The sequence below is a fragment of the Malaclemys terrapin genome, chromosome 7, assembly GCF_027887155.1.
Source record: "Malaclemys terrapin pileata isolate rMalTer1 chromosome 7, rMalTer1.hap1, whole genome shotgun sequence".
NCBI classification, from domain to species: Eukaryota; Metazoa; Chordata; order Testudines; family Emydidae; genus Malaclemys; species Malaclemys terrapin.
Window position 1 is genome coordinate 121,487,455 of NC_071511.1, and position 27,345 is coordinate 121,514,799.

A 27,345-nucleotide genomic window follows, 5' to 3' on the forward strand; every position below is an offset into this window, starting at 1 on the left:
ACTTCCTAACTATCAGGGGGGTTAAGCACTGGAATAAATTGCAGAGGGAGGTTTGGAATCTCCATCATTGGAAATTTTAAGAGCAGGTTAGACAAACACCTGTCAGGGATGGTCTAGATAATAATCAGTCCTGCCATGAGTCTGGGGGTCTAGACTAGATGATCTCTCGAGGTCCCTTCCAGTCCTATGATTCTCTGATCCCTGTAATGGGTGAGCTCCACATACTCACACTCCTTTCACAGCCAGGGTTCCAAGCTGGGAGAACAGGTTGCAGCAGGGATCTCTAACGCGTCTGCTGAGTCTATGAATTACGGACCCATAATAAGGAGGCTGCGTGGAAGCCAGCGGCGTGCCAATTCTATACATTCGCAGAATTAAAAATTCATGCAGCAACATGCTCCCCCCTTCTCTAAACAGAAGCTCGGTATTCAGACAGTGATTCTAGCGAATCAGAAAAGTACACACTGCCGACGGACCGACAGCTCGGAGGAAGTGGGAGACGAGCATTTACCTTACGCCCATTTCTCCGTCGACAGCTGCTGCATGCTTTAATTTCTAAGCCAAAGAGGAAACGGGCTTGGGGTTTGAGCGTGTTTTCTGCTCCGTGACCCGGCACTCGGGGTTCCGGATTCATCCCAACCTTTGTCATTTGCAGCGGTGTGTGTTGGTTTGGACGAAGCAGCTAATAACGTAGTCCTAGAACCCGTTTAACAAGCTCTGATTTAACCACCCAGACACAACTCGATCAGAAAGCCTCATGTGGGGCCACAGGCCAGGGAGGATTTGGGATTTTGCATCACTCCGAGGGGAAGGTTCGATAGACGTCCAGCCTCTGGTGCCCACATTCTAGGACAGAGGTGTCATCTCACTGCGCCTCCTGTCCCTGGAATAGCATCCCATGCACAGGAGCAGGGCCGGCACTCCATTGGCAAGCTGCATTTCATCACAGCGCGGGAGCAGAGAGGAACAGCGAAGTGGCTTTGTGCTATCAACTTGACAAGCGTAGGAGGCTGAAACGCTGCATCTGAGCAGAGGAAAAACCTGGGCACAAAGGGCTTGATCCTACTCTCCTGAAATCAATGGAAGCTTTCCCACTCACTTCAATGGACGTAGGATCAGAGCACTCGATTCCCATTGACTTCAGTGGGCTTTGGATCAAGCCCTTAGGCAATGGTACCAGCCAGTTCCAATTTAAAAAGCTCAGAAACGAGCGGCTTTTCCTTTGTATAAGTACAACGATATTGATTTCAATTTGGAGCGTATAGTCCAGGCCCCTCTGAGTGACCGCTTTCCACTCTCGAGACCCCAGGCAGTCTACAACCCAGTAATGCCTTACATGGTGCCGAAGAACAGTCAGAGAGAAAGGCTCTGGTTTGGGAGTTAGAAGCTTAAAACGTGTTCATGCCTGGAATCAAAAAATCAGATCTAATCTGTAGTTCCAGTACAGCACAGACAGCGGCGGGGCTGGATCTGGGCATGCAGCACATTTAACACGGCAGGAACCTTACTGGGTGCAAAGATTACCCTAAGAAGCTCCATCTGCCTAAGACGCATCCCTATTAGGCAGCCATTCAGCAAACAAATCACACTTGTCCCATAGTTTTCTTTGATAACTTGAGACAGCAGAGTATAATGGACACAACGCATGTCCTGACTGCTGCTCGGGAACGGGGTGTTTATATTAAAGTCTGTTTCTGGCACCTTCGCACTTAACATGGAAGTATCTGTTCTCTGCGTGTCAGACACAGACAAGCTCCCCTGTCGGGTCACGACAGCTGTGGGAGATGGTGGCAGGTTCCACGTTATGTACGGATACCGAATGATCCGCTGAATTTGGATTTTGAACAGCCCCGGGCCCTCTATACTGAGGGCTGTTCAAACTCGGGTCCTGGTTCAAGCCCATCTCTAGCGCTGATGCAAGACACAACTTGATTTTTCAGGTCCCAATGAGCATTCACAGTGAGTTACGTGGGGAAAAAAAATCATCTGTTGATTTGAGAGCAGGGCAGACGTGATGTGGAAGTAACAGAGGGTGATTAACACTGGCTCCCACAACATCATGTGTACACTGCTCAAGGGAGGGCTTCTGCACTCTAATGCTAGCACTCAGCAGGGGAGGGACTACATTGCATTCAGGCTGAATACAGGGATTAACTATGGTGAGCAACATGTGGAGACAAAGCTCATCTCCTGGGACCAGGCAGCAACAGGAAACAAATATCAAGGGCCTGATTCTCCTGTGCCTCCACCTGTGCAAAGCGGCTGTAAAACGCTACCCCCTTGGGAGATGCTTGCTTGACCCTTGCTTTTTGTAAGTGTGAACGCCAATGCAAAGTGCAAAGCAGTGCAGAACTGAGCTGGCAAAACCTCAGGTTATCCTTTGTCCTTCCACCCCCCCGTTATGTAAATCATTGTCCATCATCGCTAAGATAAGAAAACGCCACTAGGTCCCAGCTGTCCAATCACAGCAGAACACTGCAGGTCGGCAATCCTAATGGGCGGCCATATTTTGGATGTACTGTCTGTGCACCTCGTACCTGGGTAAGTCATTGTCCACTTGGCAGTAGCTTCGACTGCCTGGCCTACTGGAAATGTGGCAGCAAGTCCAGCGTCTGTCACAGCCCTTGCAGACAAGCACATTTCATCTTTTTGGCCAGGGGAGGGTAATTACATTACTGAGAATCCTAAATCAGTCTAAGCCAAGGGCTAGCTTCTCAGCTGGGGTAAACAGGTGGGGCACCACTGACTGCAGTGGATCACAGACTCTGCTGACGTAAATCAGGGTAGCTGCACTGTAGCTAAGAGGCTGGATTTCCAGCTGATGGAAACTGACACAGCTCCACGGAAGACAAGGGAACTATACAGGTCAAAGGAGGTTCTGGCCCCAAATCCCATCTGTCATTCAATCCTAGACCCCCATACCAAGGAGCGCGGCTCTCCTGCTCTAAACTCCGGATTTTCAGCATCCCTTTGCCAGGCTTCCTTGGAAACAGCTGCCTCCCTGGATAGCGTCTCAACATACCTTTTAAATTTGTAGATTAAAAAAACAGCCAAGCCGACAAAGACCACAGACAACAACATCAACATTGCTGAACTGCTGTGCCCGGTGCTGGAGTCCACGAGAGGTGCTGCAAAGAGAAAAGGCAGACAATTATATAGGGAAGTCATTAACCAAGGGGGTCTGGGCACCTTTGATAAATGAAGGGGGGGGGGGGGTAGCTCCTTTTTATGGACACCGAGCCAGCCAGTTAGCTATGTAATCCCTGTTAGTAGCTGTTCTCTACTTGCTTTACCTGTAAAGGGTTAAACAGTCCACAGGTAAAGGAAGGGAGTGGGCACCTGACCAAAAGAGCCAATGGGAAGGCTAGAACTTTTTAAAACTGGGAAAAAACTTTCCCTTTGTGTCTGTTGTTGTTCTCCAGGGAAGAGGGAACAGGGCAGCAGTTATGCTGTGAGAAGCTGAAGCCAGGTGTGAAAATCATCAGAATCATACCTAGAGATTGCTTATCTGGAAACCCAGATACGCAAGTAGATTAGAAAATGTGTAGGAAGACGCGATTAGGTTTATTTCTGTTTATTTCTTATGGCTAGTGGACTTCTCTGTGCTAACCCCAATGCTTTTGTTTTGCTTGTAACCTTTACGCTGGACCTCAAGAAGGTTATTCTCGATGTTTAATTTTTGTAAGTGGGATTTTTAAATCTAGTAAAAGCCTAGGAGCCAGATGTATTTTCTTTCTTTTTGTTTGTAATCAAATTTTTTAAGAACAGGATTGGATTTTTGGTGTCCTAAGAGGTTTGTGCACGTTTTTTTAATTAGCTGGTGGTAACAGCTGATTTCTTTGTTTTCCTTTCTCAGCTTTTCCCTGGAGGAGCTGTGTGTGAAAGGGCTTGAGGGTACCCCATGTGCGCCTTCCTGAGTTCCAAGGGGTTTTGCATTTGTGTGGTGGCAGCATCTACCTAGCCAAGATCAGAGAAAAGCTGTAACCTTGGGAGTTTAATACAAGCCTGGAGTGGCCAGTATTAATTTTAGTGTCCTTGCGGGTCCCCACTTTCCGCACTCGAAGTGCCAAAGTGGGGAATCAGCCTTGACAGCACCAGGCAGCCGAACCTGGTTCTCTCTTTGCAGCACGTACTTTCCTATCTCTGCTGCGTGGGACATGTTGTTTGAGCAAATCCAGCTGGTATGAGATAAATCAATTCCCCTGCCTTCGAAAGAGAAGCTCCTATTTGAGCTGGTGCTGCCCTGTAACAGCTCCTGATAACAAGGCAGAAGCAGGCTGTGCTCAGACAAACTAACTGCTCCCATGTTAACTCTTCGGGCTGTTTCATTTGAAGCTTTCACTGGGGCTGGAGTAGAGGCATAAAGGTTTTGAAGGGTAATTCTATAAAACTGGTGCTGAGATGTTATTATTGTGTTAGCTTATGCTGGAGATGAGCCCAGAGCAAAACCCCTCCAACCAAACAGCCCCCTGCTGCTTCCCAAATTCCACAGCAGTTTGCAGCGCTGGCCCACCTCTATTGATATGGTTTGGGCGGTTTATAATAGAGCAGTGCTTCTCAAAGCCGGTCTGCCGCTTGTGCAGGGAAAGCCCCTGGTGGTCCAGGCCAGTTCGTTTACCTGCAGCATCTGCAGGTTCAGCTGATCGCGGCTCCTACTGGCTGCGGTTTGCCGCTCCAGGCCAATGGGGGTTGCGGGAAGTGGCGCGGGCCGAGGGACGTGCTGGCCGCCCTTCCCGCAGCCCCCATTGGCGTGGAGTGGCGAACCGTGGCCAGTGGGAGCCACGATCGGCCGACCCTGCGGACGTGGCAGGTAAACGAACCGGCCCAGACCACCAGGGGCTTTCCCTGAGCAAGCGGCGGCCTGACTTTGAGAAGCACTGTAATAGAGTGTACGTAGTGCCTTGTGTGGGTAGCTGCTCCCACAGCTGGTCTGGGGCAGAATTCTCATGACCTAGATGTCAGTGCGCAAGACTGGGCCTGAGAACTCCTGAGTTTAATCCCAGCTTCTTGCAAATGATTTTAAGTAGCAGATGAACTTTCCTGGACCTGCAAAGAACATTTGATCCGGGTTTATTATTACAACTCTCCATTGCTTATATAGCACCGTAGACATGGAGGAGTCTACACCGACCAAGCCACTCATGGTCCCTGCCCTGATTCTTACAATCGAAGGGGCTGATACTGCCGGCATCCTGTTCTCAGAACTCCCACTGACTTTCACGGAAGCACCCAGCCTGTGGAAAGCTCGGCTCAGACTCTCATTCCTGGAAAAGGGCTGGAGCTCCTGAATCTAAACGCTGTAAAGGGAGGGATCTGGAGCAAAAGCTCAGACCCAAACAGCCCTAGATTGTGGGAGGCTGGAAGGCTGTCCGCAATCTTCACCTGGAGCTGAATTTTTCAGTTGCAGTATTTATAACAAATACTGAATCCTGAACTTGGGGATCTGGGTACAGATTTGACACTTTAATTCTAACCGGCTGTCCACCCCTGACCATCAGGGTCTCCCCCAGAGGGAACAGTCTGAGAGGGGCTTTTTGTTGTTGTGGAGCCTTACGTTTATACCACGGAGAAGGAATTTGCTTCCTAATAAAAGCAATCTCAACGACTTAAATTAACCAGTGTCAGGCTGCCCACTGCCACCTATGGCCACGTAAGGCAGTAGCTTGGAGAGAGGTCACAAGCCATGGTCTAAGCCAGTTCTTGGCTCTCTGAACATTTCATGAATGAGGAATGTGAATCCCGTTATTCTATGGGACAAAGTCAACGGGAACCAGAAACCCCATTTCCTTTAATGGGATCACTGAGATATTGCACATCGGACCTGGCCAAGTACTTGCAAGGGATGGTCAGCAAGAGCAAAAGCTAAAAGGTCTCCGGCCTTTCATCTCTGGCTAAGAGTGCCACGGCACAGTGGGCTGCAGGACTGCCGAGGATTGGAGGGGACGCATGATGACGTTGTGTGAAGATGGAGATGGATAGCCAGTGCTTAATCTTAATGAGGGCTAATTTGTAGAGATGCATTACTTGCATCTGAAGAAGTGAGGTTCTTACCCACGAAAGCTTATGCTCCCAATACTTCTGTTAGTCTTAAAGGTGCCACAGGACCCTCTGTTGCTTTTTACAGATTCAGACTAACACGGCTACCCCTCTGATACTTGTAGAGATGGGTCACTCTCAGGGCACGTGTTCCTCCGCCAGATGCCGAGATTTCCCTCTCCTGAGTTCCATGTTCATTGAAAGAGCAGCAGCTACCTGTGTAGGACTGTTATAGCGAGAATAGAACCGGCTGGGAATTTTGGGGGGGAACGTTTTCTTGTTGGAAAATGATGATTTATCGAAATCTAAACTTTTCACGTGACTGCATCAGCCTCGATGGAACTTCCATTGGGAAGGGGGTCTCAGGTCCAACATGGAATTTCTGGACAAAGCCAAAGAGAGAGACTCCAACTGTTGGAGCACTCATCTGGGGCCTGGGAGTCCCAGGTTGATGTCCCTGGTCTGAATCAAGCAGAGCAGGGACTGGAACCTGAATCTCTCACACCCTACGCGAGTGCCCCTAACCACAGAGGCTATGGGCTATCCTTGAGTGGCTTGGTCTCTCTCCCCCTCCGCAGTGCCCCCAGGTCTAATTAGCAATAAGGGCTTCATCCTCACCCAGCTCTAATTTGCAATAAGGGCTTGATCCAATGCCCATGGAAGTCAGTGTAAATGCTCCCTCTGATTTCCCTGGGCTCGGGATCAGGGCCTTATAAAAGATCTTTCGTCTGAGTGTCTCAAAACACTTTACAGATATTAATGCATTAATTAACTAAGCCTCACAATGATGGTATTTTTATAAGTGGGTAAACTGAGGCACGGAACAACTACCTCTCACATTTTAAAAAGCGGCAGCAGACTTTGCATGTCTCAGATTTTGTGCCCCCACCTGAAAATACCTTGGGGCTGATTTTCAGAAGCACAGAGCACCCCAACTCCCATTGGCTATGATTCAAGTTGTGGGTGTTGAGTGCTTCAGACCCGAAGGGTGTCCAGTTAGGGGTGCAAAAGTTTTGGCCAAGGTGACCCGCCCATGGTCGTACGGAGAGTCTGTGACAGAGCTAAGATTACAGCTCAGGAGGACCCCAGGCCTCTGTTCTATCCACTGGACTACAGTGTTTCCCTGACAGATGTAAATGGTTCAGATTGTCGGAGAAAAACACAGAACTAGGGTAGGCAGATGCTCTGTTGTCAGATTGGAAGGCAAGGGCCAGTGAACCACCTGCAGAAGGTTAAATTCAGGGTCTAACCACGAAGACCAGGGAACCATTCCTAGAGCCCCTTCAGCTTCTTATCTCAGTGTGGGGTTTCTTCATGAAATGGAGCAAACGCCTAACCAAGCCATTTGCCTAACGCGAGGTTTAATCAGCTCTTTCTCTTCTTCAGCTGAGCTACCTAGAGTCACGGGAGAGGGTTGGGCTGTTGGAAGCAAGCTCTGAAGCTGATCAGGCACCTCTGAAGAACAGCCCCCTTCCAACGTTTTATGCCTCTTCTTTAAACCGTCTCCCCCCTCAAAGGTTATGCGAACGCGCTTCCGGCCAAGGAGGGAGAGTTTCGCTGATCTAGCCCCGCCTTGGCTGGGAGGGTATCAGCTTATTGTGGGAAGCTTTGAGGAAGGAAACAAGTTAAAGGAGGGGGGTTATATGTTACGAAGGGGAAGTTCTTTGGAGGTTCTGATTAGACGTGGGCCTGAACCCGTGATCCCACATCACAGCAATTGCCAGCCTCTGTTCTTCCTCTGCCAGAGCCTGAATGACTGAGAAACTCTCCTCTTTTCCCAAAGTCCATCTATATATATGCCAGTAGCGTGCTGGTCTGTGTCCCTGCTCCTGTGAGAAGTAATGGGGGAAGCACAACTTACGTGGGACTCCAAACTTACCTAACGTTAACTGAGTGACGTACGCGATGACTTCGACGCCAGGCTTCAGCTCAAACTGGACCAGGTTCTGGTTGAGAGCATTAAAGAGGAGTTCAACAACCTGGTGAACCAATCAGAGATATGTGGGGTCAAAATGGAGAATAGTACCAGCACCACAGAACCTCTTGGGACGCATGCAGTCTCCGAAGGCTAAAACCTAACCCGTCCCGCAGCAGGGAGAGTGGCGGGGGGCATTTGCAGGAACTCAGTATTGGTCCATGTGATTCTCCCAGCAGGAAAGGTGGAATTTTAAGGCCCCAGGAGTGTGCTATGATGTTTTTACTGGAAGGGAAATCGAGAATCATAGAGTCCCAGAGTTTAAGACCAGAAGGGAACTCCAGATTATCTAATCTGCCCTCCTATATATCACAAGAAAGCTAGACTTGGGTAGGAAGAAAATCCTTTGGGATCCCCCTCATTTTCTCCCAATCAACACTCTTGGGGCCTGATCCAGTGCCCAATGGAGTCACTGGGAACCTTCTAATTGAGCTCAATGGAGGTTGGATCAGACCATGGGTCACTAGACCAGTGGGCCAGCCTGGAGCCTCTCCTTTCCCCCCTGTTTCCAGGCCTGCAGCTCCTGTTAAAGTAGGGGTGGGATCTAGTTCTGAAGGCTGTTTAACTCCCAACCCACTCCCTCTGCTCAAATGATGGGGGGCCGCAGAGTGCAGGCTCCTTGTGGGCAGGCAGTCCAGCATGGGACGGTGTCACAGCGCACAGATCATTGTGTTGCAATGGAAGCAGAACTCACAGAAACCTGAGATCTCTGCGGCACTGCACGTGGCCCTACCCTCTAGGACAAAATTCAACCGAAGTCAGGAGGATCCCCACACACGGCTTTCCAAACACACCTTCCTGCATTCCTTAGGCTCACTGAGCTACACACTTACGAGACCGACCTGGCTGGCTTTCAATCGGCTAGTGTCATCTCACAGGGATGACTTTGCTCAGCAGGTAACAAGAGCTTCTAAAGATTCTCTGTGGTCCTCCAAGTTTCTTAATGCCTAGTTGCAGCAGAGCGAGCGAGCTGTGGGATGCCTCCCACGAAGCTTGTGCGGTATATCCCGTACACCAGTGGTGCACCGGAGAACACTTTCTGCTGCAGCATTTCACTCTGTGTGCTTTTGAAGAGCTGATTTAATCACTTAGTAATCCTGGCGTGAAAGCTTTCGCAGCCTGGCGCTGCTGTTTCTAACTCTCCTCTTGCCTGAACATCGCAGTCCCTATTCATCACCGTAATTACCTATTTATCTAAATGGATGGCTGCTGTAACTTCCAAATATAGTTGGCATGCGCTGATTGCTATTGCAGAATAAAGAGGTCTCGTACCAGTGATACGCAAGCGGAAGAGCCTGATTTATTTTTAGTGAGCCTCTCAGTATGTTATCTCATGGCTTAGCCCTCTCTCCTTCCATTACTGTCAGGTGGGTAGGGTATTGTCCTCAGGCCGCAATGGAGAGGGTAGGGCCCGGTGGGAGGCGCTACTGTAACATGGTCTCGCCACTGGGGGCGCTATGGACCATGGCATGAAAAAGGTTACGCAGCTTAGCTTCCTCTGCATCTCTCAACAAGCCATTGGGAAAGCCTATTTTTTCTTTTTAAAATGGCCTTGCTTAATGAGACATGTAGGGGTCTCCATGCCCAGTTCCCCAAGCTCGCTCGACGTGGTCTCCCATGCTGCATAGACTCCCCATCTGGGCGAGGGCCTATCTGAACGTGGGACAGGCCTCACGTCCAATAGCTGCAGCTGAATGGCAGCACTTCTTTTAGAGAAATGTAAAAGCCCCAGGAGCACTCTGTGTGTGGTGTGTGTCCATGCAAGGTGTTCTCTGAGCTTAGCTGCCTTCTGTGCTGCTACCTGCTCCAGATCGCCTTCATGGCCTTTCCTCCTCTCCGTTGTGTTTTTGTGGGGTAGTATGAAGAGCTCAGCGGAGGTGGGCAGGCCAGGAAATACCGCCACCAAAATCTGCTCATCGAGGATACCGGTCACCTAGGAAGGAGAGTGAGCAGTGGCATTAGAAGGTCACTCGGTGCCTTTTGGTCCTGCCCTCCGTTCTTTCATTCTGTTTCCTTCAGAAGAGCTAATTAAGTGGGGAACAGCGAGCTCCTACCCATTGTCTGGGAGGCTCAGGTTCTCTTAGAGGCGACGTAGCTCTAGCGAGCTGCTATGTCCACTCAGTAGGGCCTGTTACAGAAGCTCTTGTACAGAACCACTCCTCCTCTTTAACCTTTAGAGCTAAGGATGGGCCTGACCGTACCCAGGGATCCAAAGAACCCAACTTCTGCGAGGTTTAAATACAGACCAACAGTATATCCAGATTTTTGCACATCTCCTATCTTTATAAAAGGCTGACTCAAAAACCCAGATCCAAGCAGCCCTGTTTCACCACACCCACTGCTGCACACACAACTGATGGTACCTGAAAAGGAGGGTCTGAACCCATTATGCACCTACAGATCAGGTTTCTGGTCACCCAGCTGCCTAATTTTCATGCACAGATGGCTGTCTAGTTGTGTCGGCTGGCTGCTCCCTCACGTTTGTAGTTGCATGAGCATAGCTCAGAGGTTGTAGCTGAATATTTGGTCCCAACAGGACACATGTAGGGATATTAAAGAAGGTACTAACAGTGATTCCCCCAAGTGACAGTGACCCCCCAATAATTTGTCCTCCACACTTTAAAATCCAACAGTTTCACCAAGTACAAAAATCTCTTGGGTCTTCTGTTAAAACTTGTAAGCTACTGTCTGTAGAAACCATTGATTGTATCTATCCTGTGAAAGATACTTTATTACTGTGTAAAACTTACAAACAAGTTAATTGACTTTGTTCTTGAAGTAATTGATACAATGTAAACAAATGCTATAAGCCCTTAAGTGACTTTCACTTCATTGTAACAGCAACGGCTCCTAGACCCCCACCCTCTGTGATTAAAGGGCTGGGAGTCTCAAATGAATTAGCACACACCCCGAAAGAGGTGGAGACAGTAAATTAAAATATGGTTAAGTTATGGAATGTATGTTGATGAATGCTTGATGTACATGAATGGTTAGGGAGGTGCGAGCCTAGAAAGGGAGTATCCATCGGCCGAAGAATGTGTCAAGTGGACCACCAGAAGCCCCGGAGGGTAAACTGGGATTCACCCCATCACCTGGAAGGATGAGAAACACAAACTTTGGACAGTTTGGAGCCACCGGGAATGTGTCCAGGAATGTGCCATCTGCTGATTGAGTCAGCAACAGCAGGATGAAACAGCTCCCATAGACTAACATAGGAATTAATTCCTGTAAGAATGGACTCTCAAGATTGAGGATTTTGAGTCTCTGGTTCTGCTGACAGCCTCCAGGAGCATCAGATGCACCTGACACAGACTCGGCTCCATCCTCATGACCAAGATACCTGGCCAGTAACTTGGCATGAGCAACTTCTAGGCTGGTAACTATAACACCTATACAGAACTTGAATGAATAACTGCGTGAATGAATCTATATATATGTGTGTGTGTGTGTGTGTGTGTGTGTGTGTGTGTATGTGTGTGTATAAGGAATAAGTAGTGATAGGAATAAGTAGTCAAACAAGGTTGTTTACTTTTATCTTTTGCTTTATCATTATATTTACAATAAATGTGGCATCTTTGCCTTATCCCTCTTAATAAGATCCTGCTGGTTTTTATTCTATTGGTATAACACACAGAGACAAGTATTCTTAGATTATGTCTATTTTGCTTTGCGCCTTCCGATGCTTGCAATACCAGAAAAAAATCAGCCGGTCTCTTTTTGCAAAGCGACTCTGAATTTGGTAAAGGGGTAAAATGTTCCTGTTTCGTCAAATGAACCACGTTTTCTCACAGTGTGAAAATTAAATTGCTGAAATTCCATCAACTGCCAATTTTCCATATAGTTTTGCTGCCTGTGAGAAACGGCAAATAGGAATGTTAAAATGTAAAAAAAAAAAACACTTTCTGTTTCCAAGAACAGCAGAAAATAAATGTGAAGGAAAAGTACACGACGTTTCTCTTGCTTCGAGCCCATCACAATCAGGAATTTTTGCTTTGATCCATCACCTGATGAGACATAAAAAAAGAGTCCCTGGCTGGCTGATAGCATTAATTATTCCATGCCACTTTTGTTGTTTTTGCAAGAATTCATGAGTGTTCGCTCAGAATGTCCTGGTAAAATCCAAATGAGGGTTAGTTACACTCTGTCTCAATAAAGTCCCTCCCCATCCTGCTGTCTTAATAGGATGAGATATTCTTCACTTCCTGTCTCAAACGGTTGTGTAGTGTTGATATGTGCTCCACTCCACAGGAGGCTAAATATCAGATGAAAAGACATCTCTCTCATTCCAATACAGATAGATAGATTAGATTAGATCTTCTGACCTAGCACTGATATGCAGCGTCCTATGGAGTGGAACACAACAGCACATAGCGACACTATACAACTGAGTGGGACTTGCTGGGATAGCCGGGCCTACCAATTTACCCTAATTACGAACTCAGCTGTAAAAGTGAGTGTAAGTTCATGAAGTGTCACAAGAACTTATAACAACAGATGTTATGGGGACCAGGTGCAAAGGCAAGACAGACTGAGGCTGGGTCTACACTACCCGCCTGAATCGGCGGGTAGAAATCGACCTCCCGGGGATCGATTTATCGCATCCCATTGGGACGTGACAATCGATCCCCAAATCGACACTCTTACTCCACCAGCGGAGGTGGGAGTAAGCGCCGTCGACGGGAAGCCGCAGAGGTCGATTTTGCCGCCGTCCTCACAGCGGGGTAAGTCGGCTGTGATACGTGGAATTCAGCTACGCTATTCATGTAGCTGAATTTGCGCATCTTAAATCGACTCCGCCCTGTAGTGTAGATGTAGCCTGAATTAATCCGAACTAAAAGGCCTACTCATGTAACCCAAGGATTGTGCTAAAATCATGCTTGGTAAACACGAAAAGTGTTCAGCCACGAATCAATGAACCAACATTGGTATGTCAGAAATTAGGTCTAATAAGTGGAAAAAATAATGAGGGGATGCGACTATTCCACTCACCACTTCCCTTTGGTGTCCTCAAAAATTGGCTCCGGGAGCAAGCTTTGCAATCATGGCTGCCACCCCCACTGTCCCCGGGGACCGTGGGCCTTCATCATCCTGAGAGACGTCCTAACCAGACCAGGCCAGAGAGAGGGGCCCAGATGATCACCTCCACCCGCTCCAGCTGAATCCTAAACGCCACCTAAAATGTGCCCCTACCTCCCCATGTGTCCTTTTCCTTGCCTACCTTATTTCTTCCCTTTCCTATCTCTCTCCTTCTTCCTTCTCGCTAATAAGAGTCCGGTTTAGCCCACCAAGAGTGCATATTTTGCAACACTGCTGTAAGCTTGTGACCAGAAAGAGGCGGCTAAAAGTCATGCCCTAAGCAGCCTGATGGTGGTACAAGTTTGCCAGGTCTCAGAATGGCTGACGAGACCATGCGCTGGGCTTGTGTTTTTCCAGCAGTGAGCTTGCAAGTAAGAATCAACACCAGAGACAGAAGCTGCATTTTCTATCTTTGGTGTTCTTTGCTCTCCCACTTTTGTGCGTTTGTCTTGTTTTATCTTCTAGAAACGGGATCAGACATTAATAGGGTTACCATATTTTAATTTTAAAAAAGGAGGACACTCCACGGGGCCCCGGCCCCGCCCCAACTCCGCCCCTTCCCTGCCCCCAGCACCGCCCAACCCCGCCCCTTCCCCAAAGTCCCCGCCCCAACTCTGCCCCCTCCCCTGAACGCGCCGCCTCCTGCTCCTCCCCCTCCCCCTCCCTCTCCCCAAATGTTCGCGGGAAGCCTGAAACAGGGAGGCAGCAGGTAAGCTGGGGCTGGGCCTGGGGCGGGGTGCGGCGGGCCCAGTCCGGCCCCCCTGGCCGGCGGCTCCCTCCAGCGGCCGGCCGGCCCAGGCCAAGAGGCTCTGGCCCCGGCGTCTCCCGCCCGGCTCGGCTCGGGCCCTGGGGCGCCGGCCCCCGGCCTAGCACCCCCAGCCCCGGCTCGGCCCCCGGCCGAGCACCCTTGGCTGACCACTGCCGTCCCCGTCCCTGGCCCCATCCGAGCACCGCCATACCTGGACGAGCACCGCTGGCCCTGGCCCCGGCCGCGCACCGCCGTCCCCGTCCCCGTCCCCGGCTCCGGCCCCGGCCGAGCACCGCAGGCCCCGGCCCCAGCCGCAGGCCCAGCCCCAGCCTGGCCCAGCTCGGCCCCGGCCCCATCCGAGCACCGCCGGCCCCAGCCGAGCACTGCTGGCCCTGGCCCCGGCCGAGCACCGCCGTCCCCGTTCCCGGCCCTGCCTCGGCCGAGCACTGCTGGCCCCGGCCTGACCCGGGCCTCCGGCCGAGCACCGCCGACCCTGGCCCCACACCGCCGGCCCCCGGCCCTGCACCGCCGGGCCCTCCCTCCCTATTTTCCCGGACATGTCCGGCTTTTTGGGATTTCCTCCCGGACGGGGATTTGAGGCCCAAAAAGCCAGACATGTCCGGGAAAATCCGGAGGTATGGTAACCCTAGACATTAACAACAGCTTCAACCCATCTCAACTATCTTCTTTTTTCCTCCACAAGACAGCTACTACCTTCTTTAATACCATCTAAAAGACTGTCAGACATGGGTTTTTTTTCCCCTTCTAAAGACTCCCTCCAACTAAAGGGAAAGAGAGCCAGGGACATTGTTAAAATAACAGCCTTATTTAATACTTCACGTTTAACTGTTTTTCCTTCTTTTCTGTATCTTCAATAAAAGGTGAAAGGGCTTTTTAATGGTGTGTTTGGCAAGCAGCTTGAGGTCTCTGTATGAGAAGCCCCGAACCTTGTTTAAAACCGTTTCATGGTGGACAGAGTCTGGGTTATGATAACATCTTTGATTCTTTGGGCCCATATATCCCACCTAAATTAATACAATAGACAGGAAATAAGGAATATCTTATTCTATTAGCCACTTTACAAATATACTGGGTTTGTAAACTGCTTTGGGATACTTAAGGTTGAAAAATGCTATAGAAACGTTAATAGTAGTAATTATGTTGAGTACAAATCCCCTAATGTGTTTTGTTTTACAATGGCTCAGCGCATTAACAGGCTGCTGGTGACAACTCCAAAACGATGGCTTCATTATGGCTGTTTTTCCCATCCTTTTCTCTTTTTTTTTTTTTTTTGCTATTCCGCTATGAAACTCTCTGCATTTTAATTGCCTTTCCATTGTTGGGGAAGGAGAATGGGAACCAGGCACTCACCTGCACTAGAGCTCGCTTGATCACTTTGCTAATATCTTGTCTCCACTCGGGGATGTCAGGATTGTGGTAATCCAGATTAGGGGAAAACGACAAGAGCTGAGACTGGAAATACTCTGCGGATATAGAGAGAATAATAATAATACTTGGACAGTACACAGGGCCTGATCCTATGCCCATGGAAGTCAGTAAAAGATTCCCATTGTCATCCCTGGTTTTGGATTAGGACCACAGTTCCTTTTGTCAAAGGATCTTAAAGCCAAAGAGACAGACCCTCACACTGCAGGACAGAGATACACAGACAAAACAACACACTGCACTTATAAAGGGCCTTTCATTCCAGTAGCATGCCATGGCACTTTACAGAGGAAAGGGAAAAGGAAAGAAAGGAGTAAAGAAAGCGATACGAGGGGGGAGTACATGCTCCCTTCGTCGTGCTTTGGGTTTGCGGTTTGAACATCTAACCTTCTGGCCTGCCACTTGCAAAGCGGCCGCCCAGTAAGTAAAGCAGGGTCAGGATGAAATTTGGAGCCAGAGCCTCAAAATGGGTTTGTTCGCTTGCACTTGTCATGCACTGTGCTCCACAGAGCAAACGCTGACTGTCAGGAATGCTTTTTTCCAAAAGCAGCCATTATCTGTTTGTTCTCCTGGCACGTTGTCGGGAATGGTTAATACCCCAGTAAATCAGACACCAATAGTGCTAATGCCACACAAATCCAGGGAAGGCTATTCACAAGACGCTCCAAAATTACTTCCTAATTAATTGATAGCTAGGGTGGGGGTGTCCCAGGCTGGTTTCAGTGACAAATTGTTTTTAAAGTACCCAAACTTTTAAAGTTTTTAAAGGTCCTCTAGCCTGCACTGTAACGCCCCCTCCGCCCCCGTTGGCACAAGCACCTGCCTCTGGACCTGCCTCCCCGTATCTCTCTGACTCATCCTCTCTTTTCAAGTCTCATCTAATGTGTATTGCTCCTTCCTGGCCCACGACCCCCTACTGTCTCCCTCACTCTGCTGTCATGTGGCTCTGTAATTCTAATGCAGCACCACAAAGTCTGACAAGATGCACTGGGATGTCTCAGCCTTTGAGGCCTTGAATTCGGCTTTCCACAGCCAACAGCAGAGCTCCCTCAGTTGCAGAATGTACTGATTCCTTGTATGTGTTTGGACTTGGGGCCTGCATCATCACAGCCTAGATGTCTACCACTTGAGCTAAAGGGATAACTCCATTAGGTGGAAGCAGCAGTAGGTTGTTATCCTCTAGAGGACCAGCCATTGCTGGAGGACACAACACAAGCTCTTCCAGTATGTTAGGGAATCAGATTTCCACCACTGATTGTGTCAGTGTCCCTTGTGTCCCTGAGGGCCAGCGTCGGAGGATCCACTCGCCATGCTGCAAGGCATTCCTCAGTGTGAATTTTGAGTGGGCTATTTTCTTTTCTTTTGAGGTTTTGGTTTCCAGGTTGGCTTGTTGACTCTGGGCATTTCAGACCAGAGTTCTTATGGAGGGTGGGATGGATTTGAGCCATTATGATGTCTGGAGGTTTCAATAATTAGTATACAGAACCCAGGTGAAGCGCACAACATTAAACATAAACTCTTTCTGAAGCAGGGACTTCTGGGGCATTTTGTGATTCATGTGTGTACTGTGAGAGCACCATGGAGCCCTGAGGTCTGGTCAGCAACTCTAGGAACTGCCACAATACAAATTAAAAATGTCAATAATAATGTCCCAGAGTGGTCTCGGGGCTCGGACATGAATTGGGACTTGGAAGACCTGCATTGTATTCCTTGCTCTGCCACTGGACTGCTGGGTGACCTTGGGCAAGTCACATCCCTGTTCTTTGCCTCAGTTTCCCCATTGGTAAAATGGGGACAATTATATTGACCTTCTCTGTAAAATGCTTTGAGATGTACAGATGCAAAGCCTATAAAAAAGCTAGGTATTATAATATGTAGGTAAAATTAACTTGACAATAACATCAGTGAGGAATGCCACAGATGTTGCCATAAAAACCACAGGTCTTGTCATGCTTTTAATGGCAAGTGCTGTCCTTTCTTTTTAGGTACCGCAGCATTATTAAATAAAACACACATGATAGAAAAACTAAAAGGCAAACAAAGGTCAGGCCTCCACTACAAACCTCGGTATGACTACGTTGCACATGGGCGTGAAAAATCCACACCCCCGAGAGATGCAGTTATACCGACCTAAGCCCTGGTGTAGACAGCGCTCTGCCGACGGGAGGGCATCTCCTACTGACATAGCAGCATCTTCACTAAAGTGCTACAGCTGTGCCACTGCAGCTTTTTAAGTGTAGACCTGCCCAAAGTGAAACCGACTTTTGTAAAGTGAACTCAACCCAGCCTCCAGTGCTTCACCCTTCACCAATGCAAATAGTGTAGCATTTCCAACTGTCCATCCAAAACCAGACAGCAGGTGCATATATGACATCTTCCTCCTTGGCTCACATACCAGGGATCAAACTGGAGCTCTCCAGCACTAAACACATGAGCTAGTACAGCTTGAGTTTAAGAGCTCCACTTTGCTAGATACTGCTCTCAAAGACTAAGATCCTTTGTGTATTGGGCACAGAGGGGCACCTCTAACATATTCTCCCCAGTGGGTTGCAGATACTCAGCACATATTCAAGCTCTGTTGGATTCGTCTCCTGAAGAAACTTGTTTCCCAGTTCCAAAGACAATGATTTCCCAGAAATTTACAGTGCCTCTGACCACACCTGAAACGAGGCTGATTAAATACAGATTTACTTACATAGGCTAATAGTAACTGTGTGCTATTAAATCATGTTAGCAGATTATTAAAATCCACTGCATTTCCACAGCTCCACAGTTGATAAATACATATTTATCTGGTTGTTAAATCTCAACAGCTAGCTTTCTAGTAGCCACATGAGCATTTATTTAACACGTAATCACTGGAATGAGACAAACATTCAATGCAACCTCCATCATCTGACGCGCACATATTTCAAAACCTTGCTATCGGAGCAGGGCCCTGTTCCTGACGTTAGCTGGGGAGAACTGGATAATGAAAACAGAGGGTGGCACAGGGAGAGAAGGCTGTGATGTCCTGGGGGTAACCCCTCCATATTCCTGACCAGGACTCTGGAATGGCCCCGCTGTGAATCCAGTCCAGGATTTGTATTGTGCCCAGTGCAGGCAGGAACTGCGGAGGTTCATTAAGTGCTGTGTGGATTCCCATGCAGTGCAGACATGAGCTATAAAGCTCATAGTTATGTATCTTACTGTGAAGTCCTAGGCCCAGATCCTCAACGGTATTAAGGTCCTAACTCCCATTGATGTCAAATACCCACTTGATTACAATGGGAGTTAGAGGATCTGGACCTCAGTGCCTTGATTTTTTGAAGTTCCCAGTAACCTGGGAAATAACAGAGTCCAGGGCGGAGTCCCAGACCCAGAGAAAGGGGTACTGCAATTTAACTAAAGAGCTTTGCTAGATGGATTTTGTTAATGTGCTTTAGCCAAATCTCTCCCTCTTGGGATCCTCCCTCAATCAAACCTGCTCTCTGGTCTCCTCTGCAATTGGGGAGTTGGCCAACAGGCCCTGGAGTCAGAGGATCCTCCAAACACGTCAAGCCCTGCTAATCTGGGACCCTGTCCCTGGGTAATCAGGCTTGTCCCGTACTGAGATTCAATAGGGAAGCCCCTGCCTGCATTCTTCCGGTGGACTCTGAATGGCCCTTGGGTTCCGCTTGCCCCCTGCTTGGGCTTTGCTTGCAGTCGGTGGAGCATACCATGCACGGCGATGTCCTTCGTGTCCTGCAGGAGGGCACTCCCAGCAGAGACCTGCACCGTGATGGTGTTCGTCCCCTCGGTGGCGAAGGTGTAGGAGACGCTGCTTTCTAGGGTGATGAGGGGCTGCAAAAGGCAAACACAAGCAATGATGACAGAACCCCGTTCTAGGACTGGGGTTACAGTATCGTCTCGGACTCACAGAAATGACGATGGAACTGCCCTCTGGGGCCATTTTATCCATCCCACCACCAGCTAATACAGCACTGCTCCTCAGGGCTTTCTGCGTTTATACAGGACTCAAGTCACGGCCCTTCCCAAACTTCCCTTATGGAGACTCTCCCGCGGCCAGGTACGTCTCTGACTATTGCAAATGCTTCCTGACATTCAGCCTAAAAGGTTCCTTTTCCTGAACTGCTTCCCCTTCCTCCTAGTTATACTCAAGTAGAGCACAATGAGCAACTCCACAGCTGGAGTGACAATAGTTGCAGAATGCAGTATTCCTCCCTCCCGCCCCACAGCTCTTACAGAGATTGCCTTGAACGAGAGTTTGGAGCCAGGTTGGACTCCCCCCCTCAACACCCCAATTTGGATGCCATACCTCCCCCAAAGAGTCCAGACCCAAGCTATGGCAATCATGCCTAACTCAAGCTAGATGTTTAACTCTGCCTATCTTTCTCAGTAGCACTGTGGCCTTCGTCACTGTCGTCTCTGAGGACTTGACATTAACAGATGGATCATCACAGCATCCCTGCGAGCAGGGCCGGCTCCAGGATTTTGGCTGCCCGAAGCAGCCAAACAAACAAACAAACAAAAAAAGCCGCGATCGTGATCTGCGGCCGCAATTCGGTGGAAGGTCCTTCGCTCCGAGCAGGAGTGAGGGACCATCCGCCGAATTGCCGCCGAACAGCTGGACGTGCCGCCCCTCTCCAAAGTGGCTGCCCCAAGCACCTGCTTGGTAAGCTGGTGCCTGGAGCCGGCCCTGCCTGCGAGGGAACCAGGATAGTGCAGTGGATGGAGTGCGGTAGTGAGGCACAGGAGACCTGCATTCTACTCCCAGCTCTGCTAGTTGGTGACCTTGGGCAGGCTGCTTTGCCTCCATGCCTCAGTTTCCCCAATCTGTAAAATGGGACTAATAACACTGACTCAGAGACCGAATGAGTGAACTTGTCTGGTCACACTAGCCCTATAGTGCTTATGCCTAGTGAGCTATACACTCACTACATAGACGCAGAAGAACAGGGTGCTTCTAAACCACAGGGAACATTAGCAATTGTCCTACACGTTACCGGCCATGATTCCATCCCAAAATAACAACAGCCAATGTTGTCTTCAAAACTGCCTTTTTCTTGTGTGTGCCTGTGCTGGATGTTGTATTATTAAGGCTGGTTTCACCTGCTTCATGGAGTTTTAACATTCAGCCAATTCCTTCAATTTAATTCAAGCGTCAAGGCCTGGGAACTAACTCTAAATTAAATCAAGTCGTTTAAGGTTCATTTGCGCAACCGTATCAGACAGCCGGACACATTTATGCAACCGAACCTGTGTTAATCCAAGCAAGCTGGCCTTTGGTCATAGTGCAAACGCAGCAGACCAGCAATTCACTACTCTGTGTGTGTGTGTGTGTGTGGCTGCAGAGGCAGAAATGGCTACACCTTCCCCTCTTCTCCGGTGGAAGGAAGCTCGGAATGGCAGGTGGCCGGAGCAGGGAAGGGATGTGCGAGTTCTCAGCTGCCTTTGTGAGCACAGGGGTGTCTCTGGACCTCTGGTGACGTCCCAACGGAAGCCCCGGGTAGCGCGGCCTGTCCTTCCTTGGCTTTCACCCCCAACCCCCACAGGGAGCAGCTGGTATAAGGAGGTATAAAATACCCCCCTCTCTAAGGCCTTGGCTACACTGGCAATTCACAGCGCTGCACTTGCTGCGCTCAGGGGTGTGAAAATACACCCCCCCCCCGAGCGCAGTGAGTGCAGCGCTGTAAAGCACCAGTGTAATCAGTGCCTGCAGCGCTGCACGCTCTCTCCCAGCGCTGCAAGCTATTCCCCTCGGAGAGGTGGAGTACTTGCAGTGCGGCGAGAGAGCTCTCACAGTGCTGGCGGCGCGACTACACTCGCGCTTCACAGCGCGGCCGTGGCCGCGCTGTGAATCCACGAGTGTAGCCAAGGCCTTAGTGTAACCCACACACCTCCTGGGTGTGGTGTTCTGTCCCATCTAGTGGCACCAAGACCACTTACAGAGAGAGATAAAATGAGTCTGCTTAACAGCCAGTTGGCTGGTAGCTCACACAGTAAAATAAAATGGAGCTATCCCATCTCCTAGAACTGGAAGGGACCTTGAAAGGTCATGGAGTCCAGCCCCCTGCCTTCACTAGCAGGACCAAGTACTGATTTTGCCCCAGATCCCTAAGTAGCCCCCTCAAGGATTGCGCTCACAACCTTGGCTTTAGCAGGCCAATGCTCAAACCACTGAGCTATCCCTCCCTCTATAGAGGGTCATGCACTAAATTCATGAGGTCCCAGGTTCGAGCCCACCTGCCGACGACCAGGGTCTGTCGGCGTTACATTAGCATACCCCTGCAGTCGCAAGCACTAATGAGACAGAGGCTGCAAAGCCTGCAGGCAGGAGGTGTTTTACCCAGAGAGGGCAGCAGGAGCTCGGAGCCAGCATGGCCGCGGTGCTGCAGCAGAGCCGAAGGGCTGCGCCAGGCAGTTCTGGAGCACGTGGCGATTTCCATATCTGGGAGCCATATGGGCTCAGCAATGCAAAATGGCTTGTGCTGCCATTGGCTGCCTCCCTCTTGGTAGTATCCACGAGAGGATCCAGAGAATGGTGCTCAAGCTTGAATATCCCTGGAGCTAGAAGGGCTTGGTGCTGCAGAGAGGAGCTAAACTCCATGCTCCTCTCCCTCCTGCACCCCTCGCCTGAGAGCCCCTTCCCATGCAAAGGTTGCTAAAGAGGTGGGGATACTGCTACAGAGGGGGAGATTCCCCCTTCTGAAGAGAGGGGCCCCAAGCTCTGATCCCAGGAAGAAATGGATGGTAATAGGCTCAGCTGCCCCCCAGAACCTCCCGCCAGCAGTCTGTCCTTCTCCGTAGGCCTGGTGGCTTCCCCCCTGCTGACTCCGGCCCTGCAGGAGTCTTGCACGCCCCCTGCAGTCTCTCTACAATCTCCTGAGCTTCCCCTCTCCATCACATCCTCCTGGGGCTCTTTGTAGGGCCATCGCCCTGATCTCTGCTAGGTGTGCCTCATTCTGTCATCAGAATTGGCTAGCTCCAGCCCCTAATGGCCGAGCCACCCTGGTACAAGGACACAGAGAAAAAAAAAAGAGTCATCCTTGTAAAACATTCACCATTTCCATAGGAAGAGTCAGAAAATGCATGATCCCTGAACGCGAAAATCCACTGTGCAACCATGATCAGTTGTTTGCATTCCCCCCAGTAACACCCTATTATTACCCCTGTAGCTGTTGTTGCGTGAGAGCGAAACAAACACACAGGGGCCGTGTGAAGGCTGCAATTATCCACGTCACCCCTCTGCATTCAGAGGGCCCAGCTAATTTACTATCCCACGCTAGAGTTTGGGAGAGAGAGAGGGTGCCCGTGCCTGTGCCGCATCTCTGTATTCCCTATGCCATCCGTAAGCCGAGTGCTGCGAAGCCACAGGACACAGCTCTGGGGCATGGGTGTATTTGTAACATAACCTGCTTCCAGGGTGAGGACGTAGGCAACAACTGGTCCATGGCAATGGATTAAAGTCTACTGACAATTCTGGATCCCCAGGTTGACACAGGTGAAAGTGACACAAAACGACACCTTCTTCAGAAAGCCAACCCCAATGTCGTTAACAGAATCTGATGAGACTAGACAGATGACTAATCACCTTGCTGTATTACTAGCATTAACTATTTTTACTCCATGCATTTCTAACGCATCCCTCGCCATGGCAACTATATCGGCCTATACTGTCCATGGGTTCGAGGTTACACTGCATGGCCCAGGATTCCACTGGAAACCAGTCCCTTACAGATCTGAGACTCTGCAAACAAACTGCAGAACTGTTAGAGCTGAGAAGAGATCTTCAGCCACTTAACTCCACTTTCCCATCCTTATCTTATTTTTAAAGGCTCAAATGTTCATACTCCATTCTTAACATGACCTCCAGTTTTGCGGGCACAAATGACCGCAGGCACAATTTTCCACCTGCAATTTATACTGCTTTGATGTCTAAGGCTATGTCTTCCCAGCAAAAATAGATGTATTTTTACATCAAGATAGCTAACTTGAGCACTTGCCTCGATGTAGTTAGTCAAGATCAATCCCAGTTGGGGAGGATAGCTATCTCAAAGTAAAAACCACACCTTTTTTGCCATGAAAACATAGGCTTAGTTCCTGATTGCACATGTGAATCAGGGATGAAGACATTGATCAAAACCACCTTCACAAAATTGCAGCCACATTACTTCTCTTTGCAATTTACATCTGCATAAATGGAGGGCAGTGTCTGAAACTGTAGCCCACGGGTCTCTCAAACAATGGAACCTGCATTAAAGAGCATCTCCAGTAGGCAGTCTCCTCACTTATTCCTTTAGAAACATCTCCAAAATCTCCAGTAGAATTCATTTCAACTTTTCATAAAGAGATCCTTTGTAGTAGGCAACTGATTTTTGCCAATCCCTTTGCTTAAGAGAGGTTTCACTTTTATCTTTAATATGTGCTCATGGCCCTGAACAATAGGCATGGTCAGGCAGGAACAATTCACCGGGAGCCTTGCTTGAATTTCTAGACAGCGATAGTTATTTGAACACCAGCAGCTTTAAAGTACTGTGTTGGAATTGAGCATTATACACTGTATACTAGTATATAATGGAAACACCAATGGTTACTTGAACACCAGCAGCTGTTAAATGCTGTGTTGAAACCCAGCATTATCCAGTATATAGTGGTATATAATTTTGTTAAGTTGCAAGCAAACTCAGGTAATAACAATGGTCTGCCAAGCACAATAATAAGCAGCGGCAAAAATGTAATGACTCCTGCAACACCACCACAAGGGGGAAAATAAATCACAATGGGCAAAGTTCAGATAACGAACAAACCTTTTTAGATCCAGGGGAAAAAAACTCAGAAAGAGCAGCGTGTTTTCATTGCTGCTCAAACAATATTCTGCCCTGCCAAGCCACTGAGGTAAGTACAATATGATCAAAAGGGACCGTACCTTGGTGCTGTTACCAAACCACCAGAAGTAGGTAAGGGTGCCCGATTGACTTGGCCATACCACCGCGGTAAGGTTGACTTCCTTATTCCTAATGGCAACGAAGGGTACGTTCAGATGGACATGCTCCACTGGACCTGCGGGAGGTGATCTCATCATTACAGGCATCTCGGTAAGTCCTCCCTGCACAACGTTCTACAGTGGCATAAAGCAAAATTCTCTCCTTTTTGAAGTCAATGGAGTTCCACCAGCATGAATTTGGTGCAATGGAGGAGAGAATCAAACCCTTAGAAGTTTACTTAATGATCGACGATGATACCAGATTAACAGCCCTGGAGACTCCAATTTTTTGTTGAGCTTTTATAGGGTCGCATCATAGGAGGTAGGTGTGCAAGCCTCCCCCATGCAGCCCCATCACTGTATCTCAGACTTGGAGCTGGGATGCACAAGCTGTTAGGGTTTTACAGGGTGATTTAGAGCCTCTGCCCATTCAAACCTTGGCCTGTTGGAGCCAGCTGGAATGATGCTTTTTGTAACGTGGACATCTGTCTGCTAGGAACCAAACTGAAACCCACCAACTCCATGCACAGGTCACCAAACAGCTCTCGGATAGCTATGGATTTCAATCTCACCAGCTAAGCTGGGTCCTCTAGGTGAAAGGGCCCATTACCAACCCTCCAACCATGTTGGATGGACAAATTTCCCCCCTTGATTAAACAAACCTAGCACGGATCGGCAAAATCAGTCCAGCTAGGGTTTTCTATGGTTGTTCATCATCATTGTATCTGAGCACTAAGACACATCAGAAAGGATCCTCCAGCCACTCTTTAAACTGAAAACAGTCCTCTGTCTTCGTGATTTGAACCCAAAGCCCCAATCGTTTTCAATATTATTAATAATAGTATTCCAGTAGTACCCAATAGCCACTGTTATGGTCCAACACCACATTGTGCTAGGCGCTGTACAAACAGAACAGAAAGATGGGCCCACCCCAAAGAGCTTACAATGTAATACAAGACAAGAGGTAAAGGTGGCTACAGACATAGGAGGACAAGGAAACTATAATACAGTACTGGTCATCGTGATAGGCAGTGGTCAGAGTTTTTTGTGGGCAGCACAGCAAAGGATGGTTTTAAGGAGGGATTTGAAGGATGAGAATGAGGTAGCTTTGCAGAGATCTATGGGGAGCTTTTCCCAAGTGCAAAGGGGCAGAAAGCACAAAGATGCTAATTTGAAAATGTAACTAGGGAGTGATTAATATTCATAATATTTGACAAGCCTCCGAACTTGGTATTAACTGCGTCATGAAGCAGAAATACCAAAACGCTCTAAGAACATTTATGTTTGAGGTCTTCATGACCTGATCAAAGCCAGGTACTAATAAGAGTCTTCTGAGAGCACTTTGTCTCATGAGATTTCCAGAGCAAAGAAGTTTGAATAAGTCTGGGCAAGCATCTAAACTTCTTGCTCCTTTTTGATCTAGAGCTGTACCTGGGAACTTTTCGGGGTCAGGTGTCATTAGTAGTATTTTCTTCTCTACTTTTGGTAATTATGGGCCATCTTTATCTTTCTACAGTAAGAGTTCTGAGAAGAAGAGCGAACCGAGAGGTTAAACGATAACCTCCCTTGCTTCTGGAATGGTCGAAAAGGTGACGATGCGGCAGGAAATCTTGTTGCAGCAGCAAATGACCAGAAATAACTCTAGAGCTCACTCCCAGTGCATGACAATTGAGAATTCAGTTCCTCGCCACAGAAATAAAAAGAACAAGAGAAAGAAAAAAACAGATGGAGAAAAAGCTAACATTTTCGGTTGGAACTTCAGCTTTTTCTCCATCTGTTTTTCCCCCTCCTCTTGCTTTATTTTTTTGTGGGGAACTGAATTTAAATTGGTCATTGAGATGCACTAGGCATGCTAGCGTGTTGCTGATTATGTCTTATTGGTGCTGTTCAGATCTGGTAGTCAGATGGACCACTACTGTTAGAGAGGAAAGGTGGGTGTGTGGATAACTCTTGGCCTGGGGATAAGTAGAGCCAGGTCTGATTCCCAGTTCTGCCACAGACTCCCCATGTGACTCTGGGAAAATCACTAAATCTCTCTGCCTCAGTTTCTCCTCTCTACAACGGGAAAGATAACCCTTCTTCTACTGGACTTGTAAACTCTTTGCAGGGCAGGGACTGACTCCTACTATGTGTATGTACAGCCCCTAACACAATGGGACCCCAGGCTTGGCTGTGACCTTGGGTGCTGCAGTTATCTCCTTTTGACGGGGACAACAAGGCAGCCAGACACCAGACACGTGCACTAGCTTTCTAGGAGTGAAGGAGTTGCCCCAGTCTCTCAGATGCTCTGAGAACACGGGTTCCAGGCCTCAGTATACCCTGAGCGGGGGTGGAGTGAGGAGGCGAGCGGTGAGGTGAGCAGCAGGTGGGGGGTGAGGAGGCAGGAGGCGAGTGGAAGGTGGGGGAGTGAGGAGGGACACAGGAGGCGGGCGGGGGGTGAGGAGGTGAGTGGCAGGTGCATGGGCAGCGGGTAGAGCCCCCCTTTGGGGAGGCTAGCCCCCAACTCCACCCCTTCTGCCTACGCTCCCTCACAGGCAGCTGGAGCCCCGAGACCCCCTGACGTATATGATAATAAGTTGAGATCATTAATATACTGACCTATAGGAGAAGGGCACCCGAACATTAGTAGGGTGAAGAAATACAAGGAAGAGGGGAGAAATCGCTACTGAATATGCATTAGACATAGTGGTATCAGCGGAACAAGTTATAAAAAGTTCTATCCCAGCCTGCGGGCAGGAGGAGAGAGAGATGTAATCCTTGGGAGGTGACAGAATGATGCCCACTGGTGATGAGAAGGAAGGTGATGGTAATGGAGAAGATAATGGCTAACCCTTCAGGTTGTTCTGCATGGGATAGCGTGAGTATATGGATGTTCAGATGTACATTCTGTATTGTCTCTACCTACCTTGCTGGGCAAGAGTGTTTGTGACTTTGCTAAAGGTATTAATAAACTATTGTAAGTACAGAAGGGTTCCTAAAGTGTGAGGGTTGCAACTGTGCATATCAGGGTTCCCAATTGAACAGTAATTTTAATAAAACTGGGCCTGATCTTGAGACAAGCACCTGTCAAACCTCAAAGTGATAACTGGGAATTCTTAA

The 27,345-nt window shown here is 48.9% G+C and overlaps 1 protein-coding gene across 1 annotated transcript in view; it reads right to left on the minus strand.

The window, feature by feature from the left end:
* SORCS3 (sortilin related VPS10 domain containing receptor 3) overlaps window positions 1-27,345 on the minus strand; it is a 471,405-nt gene that overhangs the window by 8,222 nt on the left and 435,838 nt on the right. The window contains exons 20-25 of the mRNA XM_054036301.1: window positions 24,190-24,323; window positions 18,980-19,103; window positions 15,207-15,319; window positions 9,813-9,944; window positions 7,916-8,015; window positions 3,023-3,128 (exon numbers count right to left, since the gene is read on the minus strand). Coding sequence (XP_053892276.1) covers window positions 3,023-3,128; window positions 7,916-8,015; window positions 9,813-9,944; window positions 15,207-15,319; window positions 18,980-19,103; window positions 24,190-24,323 — 709 coding nt within the window. The remainder of the gene's footprint in view (window positions 1-3,022; window positions 3,129-7,915; window positions 8,016-9,812; window positions 9,945-15,206; window positions 15,320-18,979; window positions 19,104-24,189; window positions 24,324-27,345) is intronic.